The sequence below is a fragment of the Mesoplodon densirostris genome, chromosome 11, assembly GCF_025265405.1.
Source record: "Mesoplodon densirostris isolate mMesDen1 chromosome 11, mMesDen1 primary haplotype, whole genome shotgun sequence".
NCBI classification, from domain to species: Eukaryota; Metazoa; Chordata; class Mammalia; order Artiodactyla; family Ziphiidae; genus Mesoplodon; species Mesoplodon densirostris.
The window spans coordinates 85,202,087-85,211,643 of NC_082671.1; the positions used below are offsets into that span (position 1 = coordinate 85,202,087).

At 39.0% G+C, this 9,557-nt stretch overlaps 1 protein-coding gene across 2 annotated transcripts in view; it reads left to right on the forward strand.

Moving 5' to 3' along the window:
- Window positions 1-4,388, forward strand: part of CDK17 (cyclin dependent kinase 17) — a 99,662-nt gene extending 95,274 nt beyond the window's left edge. For both annotated transcript variants that reach the window (XM_060112615.1, XM_060112614.1), the window contains 3 exons: window positions 53-143; window positions 2,088-2,165; window positions 2,691-4,388. In XM_060112615.1, the coding sequence (XP_059968598.1) occupies window positions 53-143; window positions 2,088-2,165; window positions 2,691-2,728 (207 nt within the window). In that variant the 3' untranslated portion in view covers window positions 2,729-4,388. The remainder of the gene's footprint in view (window positions 1-52; window positions 144-2,087; window positions 2,166-2,690) is intronic.
- The last annotated feature ends 5,169 nt before the right edge of the window (window positions 4,389-9,557 follow it).

Below are 9,557 nucleotides of genomic sequence, written 5' to 3' on the forward strand. Positions count from 1 at the left end.
TCCAGTATTTAGAGAAAAAAATTAATGAAGCAGTTTTTTTGGTTTCTCACAGTATGAATCTAAGAAAAGGGTTTCAGCAGAAGAGGCCATGAAACATGTGTACTTTCGAAGTCTGGGACCAAGGATACATGCTTTACCTGAAAGTAAGAGAGATTCTAGAGTGCATTCCCCCACCCCCTTTATTTTTATCCAGGTTTGGAGACTGGGGTGAATTAGAGATTTAGGAAGATGGTTGGTTTTTAAGCCTAAAATTCTGGTCTTTCTGTAATTAGATCAGAATTCCTTAAAGGGAGGTGTATGTCTTACTTGCCTGTTTTAATTTATTTCTTTTAACACTGAGCATATTGCCACGACTCTGTAAGAAATCAGTAGCACTTAGATGTGGATCATTAGTCTTATTTGACTTTTAAGTTGGAAAATGCCATCTGATGATAGACGTTGTCATTAGGCCCAATCTGGATTGCTTTGATTTAGAGTTGTTAAAAATGGATTTCAAGCAAATAGTAATGAAGCACAACCAAAACAAGATTTTTTTGTGGAAGTAAATTTCCTTTTCAAGATGTGAAGATGATTTTCCTTTACTGTGTTCACTCTGACTTTACCATCCCCATGACATTGGTGAGCATATTGTCACTAAAATAGCTGATTTCTCGTGCCTGAGGTAACTGCTTGATTTTACTCAGAAGTGTCTTATAAATTACCCCAATATTTTACTTTAAAATTAGCAAGGTGAGGACTTCCCTGGTGGCGCAGTAGTTAAGAATCCGCCTGCCAATGCAGGGGACACAGGTTCGAGCCCTGGTCTGGGAAGATCCCGCATGCCACGGAGCAACTAAGCCCGTGCGCCTCAACTACTGAGCCCGCGTGCCACAATTACTGAAGCCTGTGTGCCTAGAGCCCATGCTCCGCAACAAGAGAAGCCACCACAGTGAGAAGCCCGCGCACTGCAACGAAGAGTAGCCTCAGCTTGCCACAACTAGAGAAAAGCCTGCGCACAGCAACAAAGACCCAATGCAGCCAAAAATAGATTTTAAAAAATTAGCAAGGTGAGTGGGGAATTAAGAGAATATTTGGGAACTGAACAGCCAAAAGCTTTCATTAATTTCCCGTTCTCATTTACTAGACTGTTGATTCACTAAAAGGTTTTCTAATTGGAATCAAGACTCCTCAAGACTTTTCACTTAGAACGTATTGGATATATACATATTTTAATTAGTTTATTTATTTTTGGCTGCGTTGGGTCTTCTGCGTACGGGCTTTCTCTAGTTGCGGTGAGCGGGGGCTGCTCTTCGTTGTGGTGTGTGGGCTTCTCGTTGCAGTGGCTTCTCTTGTTGCAGAGCACGGACTCTAGGCACAAGGGCTTCAGTAGTTGTGGCTCGAGGGCTCTAGAGCACAGGCCCAGTAGTTGTGACACATGGGCTTAGCTGCTCCGCGGCATGTGGGATCTTCCTGGACCAGGGCTCAAACTTATGTCCCTGGCATTGGCAGGTGGATTCTTAACCACTGTGCCACCAGGGAAGCCCCTATTGGATATTTTTTAATGAAAGACTACCTCTCTGGCAGAGATGGAAAAAAGAAGGATGAATTACAAGTGTTTTTTAAGATATTTACATTTCATTATTAATACCAAGTTTTATAGTTTGAGTTGTGGGTGAGGTGTACAAACCCATTTCTTGTTTTTCTCTAAAATTCTGAAGATAGTTTGAGGATTTGACCTTCACGCCATCATAAGGAGACAGATAAAGAACAGAGAGAATAAAACCGAGTAATACATTTTGATTAGGTCTTCCAACCTCAGTAAGCCCTAGAAATAGACAATGGACATTCTCCTTAGAGAAATACATACTCAAAGCATGATTTAAGGCAGAATTGGGGGAGAAAGGTTCTGAGGGAGAGGTTATTTGGTTTGGTTTTCTTAAGACATTGGGACAAAAGGGAAAGTATTTCAGCAGGGTTGTAACCTTGTAAATGTAGTATAAATGTTTCATGTTGAATCAGTATACATTTTTAGATATTTTGTCTATAGTTGGGTTATATTTGCTTTAATGATAGGCTTTCATCTGATAATTTTTGTCTGTGCATTTTAGGTGTATCAATATTCAGTTTGAAAGAGATTCAGTTGCAAAAGGACCCGGGTTTTCGAAATTCTTCTTATCCAGAGACAGGTGTGTTTGTCATAAACCATTTCACGTGTCGATCATGAAATTTTGCGTGGAACCAAGTTTTGGGTTTATAAATTGATCGGTAAAATTACTGATGTAAAAAACAATGTACAGTGCATTCCACAGCTGTGTATGTTTAGCATTGCACATACTTTCCTGTATGATGTGGGCAGCTCAGTAATTCTTCAGAGAGAAATCTGACTCAGTCAAATCAGGGATCCTGAAAGCTGCAGATGGCACAAAGACCTTTTACAAGTGGCCTGGCTTGATCACTGCACACGCCATCCCTGGCACCTGAGGCAGAAGACACATCTTGTGCTTTCCTAGTCATCAGGTTCATCACTTGGAAGCATAGAAGCTGTAGACTGACCCCATCAACAAAAGGGTCATTTAAGACAGTGCTGATCACCCTTACCGTGGAATATTAGCTTTTGCTGGTGGGAACATTAGCTTCATAGAGTCAACAAATACTGTATGTGGGATAAAACTGAACCTTGAACTGCCTCCTAAAATGACTTTATGTTTTAGGACATGGGAAGAACAGAAGACAGAGCATGCTCTTTTAAGTCTGGTAACATGCTTTCAAGCCCAGCCCCCAGCCTTTCTTACCAATCAAGGACTCAGATCTGAAGGCAGTTATTTCTTTTGGTGGACTTGGAATCTTCGTTTGTCTACACTGTCCTCTTCACAGTGGAGTCTTTTTATTTCAGACCTACAAATTGTTTTTATATTTGTTGTCACAGTGTGACAATTTTTTTGTACAGTTGGTTTTAAGGTCTTCTCTGCCATTAGAGCCAGTAGGTTACAGCTATTGATGTAACTGTAGCTGCAATTTTTGTGCAGGACTGAGAAACACAATGCATTATTTATTGCGGAATCATTGCTGCTAAATAACTACTGTCTGTTTATTTAACACAACAGTTGAATGCCTGAAGAAGTTGCAGTGGCTTTATTATACGTGAATGCATCTGTTTCTCCTCACAAATTGTTTTACTGCTGCGTTTTTTCTTTGTTTGTTTTTAAAATTAAACTGCAGTGTTTCCTGGAATGTAAATCCAGCTTCGCTTAACAGTAAAATAAGTGAGCCAACTTGAACACTCTAACATTCATGCTATATAATTTTTTTTATTGAACATTGGCGAATAGAGTAGTAAGAAATTGATAAGCACATTATGTTTAGGAAAGCATGTGATGCAGAAGTTGATTCAAGCAAGTGAATATCTGACATTTTGGGGATCTCACATTAAATACCAGTAAATTAAAGCACCAAAATTATTTATTTTTATTTTTTCTCATTTTAGAAATATTTACTGCATATTATTGGATATTTGTATACTAATACACTTACCTATTTTACATCGTGCTTTAATTTAGTTAAAACTAAACCATACAAGTCCAGTCAAACATCAGAGGTCTTGTTTTGTTTATTTGTTTTAAATACAATTCTTTTATTAGAATGGATGATACTTCATTGGGCAACAGTTTTATTTCATTTGGGAGCTGTGTGTGTGTGTTTTAATAACATTCACTTGGAATCAGTTGAAAGCTGTAATATGTCTTTGAAATGAGCCATGAAAAATACAAATGAGAGAAATGAGAACTTGGAAGATTGTTTTAAAGCATTATAGATATTATCTGTTTACCAGAGATAGTAAATATTACAGTTTTAATTATGCATCTTTTTGAACATCATAAATACACCTTGGTGTTGGTAACAGTGTTTTAAGCATTTGTGTTCACTTTTAAGGACTATTTGTTTAGTGCATCTTACCAACTGCAAATCTTAATTGCGATATCTTGAAATGGTCATGTAAATTTTGGGCTTATATATCATGAAAATAGTCATAACTTAATTCTTTTCCTGACATTCACTGTAAAACATTCAGGGGTCCTACCATTTCTGTTCAGGAAATCTTGTAGTTTATTGTTATTTAACAGTATTAAGTGAATTTTTGTATATTTCCTTTTAATTTTATTTGTGAATAGTGATTGTGGCATGTTTGGGGTGTTATTTTAATATTTCATAATACTGAAATTTTAATTTTTTAAGAAAAATTTTCTGGAAGAAACAGATTCATGTGTAATGGTGAATATTGGACCACTACTGCTTTCCACATTTGTAAATTGGTTTTATGTTAAACCCTGTAGCCTAACAAACTGCTGTTATTTCTAACTGACAGATATGTATTAATATTGTACTTTGAAGGTTATAAATATTATGTGAAAATTCCTCCATTTTGTTTTGAAATTTATAATAACAAAATCTTCATGTTGTTAAAATGTGGTTTTGTTGAGTCACAGTTCTTTCTTGGGGAAGAAGGCTGTGCAGAATGGGATCTTTTTTTAAATTTTTATTTATTTATTTTTATGCAGCAGGTTCTTATTACCTATTTTATACATGTTAGTGTATATATGTCAATCCCAATCTCCCAATTCACCCCACCCCCACCCCGCTTTCCCCCCTTGGTGTCCATACGTTTGTCCTCTACATCTGTGTTTATTTCTGCCTTGCAAACCAGTTCATCTGTACCATTTTTCTAGATTCCACATATATGCATTAATATATGATATTTGTTTTTCTCTTTCTGACTTACTTCACTCTGTATGACAGTCTCTAGGTCCATCCATGTCTCTATAGCTGACCCAATTTCATTCTTTTTTTATGGCTGAGTAATATTCCATTGTATATATGTACCACATCTTCTTTATCCATTCTTCTGTCAATGGGCATTTAGGTTGCTTCCATGACCTGGCTATTGTAAATAGTGCTGCAGTGAACATTAGGGTGCATGTGTCTTTTTGAATTATGGTTTTCTCTGGGTATATGCCCAGTAGTGGGATTGCTGGGTCATATGGTAATTCTATTTTTAGTTTTTTAAGGAACCTCCATACTGTTCTCCATAGTGGCTGTATCAATTTACATTCTCACCAACAGTGCAAGAGGGTTCCCTTTTCTCCACACCCTCTCCAGCATTTGTTGTTTGTAGATTTTCTGATGATACCTTTTCCTAACCAGTGTGAGGTAATACCTCATTGTAGGTTTGTTTTTTTTTTTTCCGAGGGCTTTCTCTAGTTGTGGCAAGCGGGGGCACTCTTCATCGCGGTGTGCGTGCCTCTCACTATCGCGGCCTCTCTTGTTGCGGAGCACAGGCTCCAGACGCGCAGGCTCAGTAGTTGTGGCTCATGGGCCTAGTTGCTCCACGGCATGTGGGATCCTCCCAGACCAGGGCTCGAACCCGTGTCCCCTGCATTAGCAGGCAGATTCTCAACCACTGCGCCACCAGGGAAGCCTCTCATTGTAGTTTTGATTTGCATTTCTCTAATAATTAGTGTTGTTGAGCATCTTTTCATGTGCCTCTTGGTTATCTATTTGTCTTCTTTGGAGGAATGTCTATTTAGGTCTTCTGCCTATTTTTTGATTAGTTGTTTTTTTAATATTGAGCTGCATGAGCCGTTTCTATATTTTGGAGATTAATCCTTTGTCCGTTGATTCATTTGCAAGTATTTTCTCCCATTCTGAGGGTCTTTTCATCTTGTTTCCTTTGCTGTACAAAAGCTTTTAAGTTTCATTAGGTCCCATTTGTTTATTTTTGTTTTTATTTCCATTACTCTAGGAGGTGGGTCAAAGAAGATCTTGCTGTGATTTATGCCAAAGAGTGCTCTTCCTGTGTTTTCCTCTAAGAGTTTTATAGTGTCCAGTCTTACATTTAGGTCTTTAATTCTTTTTTAAAAATTATTTATTTATTTATTTATTTTCGGCTGTGTTGAGTCTTTGTTGCTCCGTGCGGGCTTTCTCTAGTTGTGGCGAGCGGGGGCAACTGTTCATTGTGGTGTGCGGGCTTCTCATTGTAGTGGCTTCTCGTTGTGGAGCACGGGCTCTAGGCACACGGGCTTCAGTAGTTGTGGCACATAGGCTCAGTAGTTGTGGCTTGTGGGCTCTAGAGCACAGGCTCAGTAGTTGTGGTGCACAGGCTTAGTTGCTCCGCAGCATGTGGGAAATCCCCAGACCAGGGCTTGAACCCATGTTCCCTGCATTGGCAGGTGGATTCTTAACCACTGCACCACCTGTGAAGCCCTTTGATCCATTTTGAGTTTATTTTTATGTATGGTGTTAGGGAGTGTTCTAATTTCAGTCTTTTTCATGTAGCTGCCCAGTTTTCCCAGCACCACTTATTGAAGACCAGCTGTCTTTTCTCCATTGTATATCCTTGCTTCCTTTGTTATAGATTAGTTGACCATAGGTGCGTGGGTTTAACTCTGGGCTTTCTATCCTGTTCCATTGATCTATATGTCTGTGTTTGTGCTAGTACCATATTGTCTTGATTACTGTAGCTTTGTAATATAGTCTGAAGTCAGGGAGTCTGATTCCTCCAGCTCCATTTTTTTTCCCTCAAGATTGCTTTGGCTATTCGGGATCTTTTGTGTCCCCATACAAATTTTAAGATTTTTTTTTTTAGTTCTGTAAAAACTACCATTGGTCATTTGATAGAGATTGCATTGAATCTGTAGATTGCTTTGGGTAGTCTAGTCATTTTCACAGTATTGATTCTTCTAATCCAAGAACATGATATATCTCTCCATCTGGGTTATCTTTGATTTCTTTCATCAGTGTCTTATAGTTTTCTGCATACAGGTCTTTTACCTCCTTAGGTAGGTTTATCCTTAGATATTTTATTCTTTTTGTTGCAGTGGTGAATGGGATTATTTCCTTAATTTCTATTTCTGATCTTTTGTTGTTAGTGTATAGGAATGCAAGAGATTGCTTTGCATTAATTTTGTATCCTGCAACTTTACCAAATTCATTGATTAGGTCTAGTAGTTTTCTGGTGGCATCTTTTTTTTTTTTTTTTAATTTTTACTCATTTTGGCTGTGTTGGGTCTTTGCTGCGGGCAGGCTTTCTCTAGTCGCAGCAAGCAGGGGCTACTCATTGCGGTGGCTTCTCTTGTTGTGGAACACGGGTTCTAGGCATGCGGGTTTCAGTAATTGTGGCGCGCAGGCTCAGTAGTTGTAGCGCATGGGCTTAGTTGCTTCATGGCATGTGGGATCTTCCCGGACCAGGGCCTGAACCCATATCCCCTGCATTGGCTGGCAGATTCTTAACCACTGCGCCACTAGGGAAGCCCTCTGGTGGCATCTTTAGGATTATCTATGTAAAGTATCTTGTCATCTGCGAATAGTGACAGTTTTACTGCTTCTTTTCCAATTTGTATTCCTTTTTATTCTATGGATCATAAATGGGTGTTGAATTTTGTCAAAAGCTTTTTCCGCTTCTATTGAGATGATCGTATGGTTTTTATTCTTCAGTTTGTTAATATGGTGTATCACATTGGTTGATTTGTATATATTGAAGAATCCTTGCATCCCTGGGATAAGTCCCACTTAATATGGTATATGATCCTTTTAGTGTGTTGTCGGAATCTGTTTGCTAGTATTTTGTTGAGGATTTTTTGTATCTATATTCATCAGTGATACTGCTCTGTAATTTTATTTTTTTGTGGTATCTTTGTCTGGTTTTGGTATCAGGGTGATGGTAGCCTCGTAGAATGAGTTGGGAGTGTTCCTCCCTCTACAGTGTTTTGGAAGAGTTTGAGAAGGATGGGTGTTAGCTCTTCTCTAAATGTTTGATAGAATTCACCTGTGAAGCCATCTGGTCCTGCTTTTGTTTGTTGGAAGATTTTTAATCACAGTTTCAATTTCATTGCTTGTGATTGGTCTGTTCATATTTTCTATTTCTTCCTGGTTCAGTCTTGGAAGGTCATACCTTTCTAAGAATTTGTCCATTTCTTCCAGGTTGTCCATTTTATTGGCATAGAGTTGCTTGTAGTAGTCTCTTATGATGCTTTGTATTTCTGCAGTGTCCATTGTAACTTCTCTTTTTTCATTTCTAATTTTATCGATTTGAGTCTTCTTCTTTTTCTTGATGAGTCTGGCTAAAGGATTATCAATTTTGTTTATCTTCTCAAAGAACCAGCTTTTAGTTTTATTGATCTTTGCTATTGTTTTCTTTGTTTTTTTTTTCATTTATTTCTTCTCTGATCTTTATGATTTCTTTCCTTCTACTAACTTTGGGTTTTATTTGTTCTTCTTCCTCTAGTTCCTTTAGGTGTAAGATGAGATTGTTTATTTGAGATTTTTCTTGTTTCTTGAGGCATGATTGTATTGCTATAAACTTCCCTCTTAGAACTGCTTTTGCTGCATCCCATAGGTTTTTTTGTTTTTGTTTTGCGGTACATGGCCCTCTCACTGCTGTGGTCTTGCCCGTTGTGGAGCACAGGCTCCGGACGCGCAGGCTCAGCGGCCATGGCTCACGGGCCCAGCCGCTCCGTGGCATGTGGGATCTTCCCGGACTGGGGCACGAACCCGTGTCCCCCGCATCGGCAGGCAGACTCTCAACCACTGCACCACCAGGGAAGCCCCTGAATCCCATAGGTTTTGGATAGTCATGTTTTTGTTGTCATTTCTCTCCAGGCTTTTTTTTTTTTTTTTTTTTTGGCGGTACGCGGGCCTCTCACTGTTGTGGCCTCTCCTGCTGCAGAGCACAGGCCCCGGACGTGCAGGCTCAGCGGCCATGGCTCACGGGCCCAGCCGCTCCGTGGCATGTGGGATCTTCCCGGACCGGGGCACGAACCCGTGTCCCCTGCATCGGCAGGCGGACTCTCAACCACTGCGCCACCAGGGAAGCCCTCTAGGTATTTCTTGATTTCCTCTTTGATTTCTTCAGTGGTCTCTTGGTTATTTAGTAATGTATTGTTTCACCTTCTTGTGTTTGTATTTTTTACGTTTTTTCCCCTGTAATTGATTTCTAATGTCATAGCATTGTGGTCAGAAAAGATGCTTGATATGATTTCAGTTTTCTTAAATTTACCAAGGCTTGATCTCTGACCCAAGATGTGATCTATCCTGGAGAATGTTCCCTGTTCACTTGAGAAGGAAGTGTAATCTGCTGTTTTTGGATGGAATGTCTTATAAATATCAATTAAATCTATCTGGTCTATTGTGTCATTTAAAGCTTGTGTTTCCTTATTAATTTTCTGTCTGGATGATCTGCGCATTGGTGTAAATGAGGTGTTAAAGTCCCCCACTATTATTGTGATACTGTCAGTTTCCTCTTTTATAGCTGTTAGCATTTGCCTTATGTATTGAGGTGCTCTTATGTTGGGTGCATATATATTTATAATTGTTATATCTTATTCTTGGATTCATCCCTTGGTCATTATGTAGTGTCCTTCCTTGTCTCTTGTAACATTATTTTAAAGTCTGTTTTATCTGATATGAGTATTGCTATTCCAGCTTTCTCTTGATTTCCATTTGCATGGAATATCTTTTTCCATCCCCTCACCTTCAGTCTGTATGTGTCCCTAGGTCTGAAGTGGGTCTTCTGTGGACAGCATATA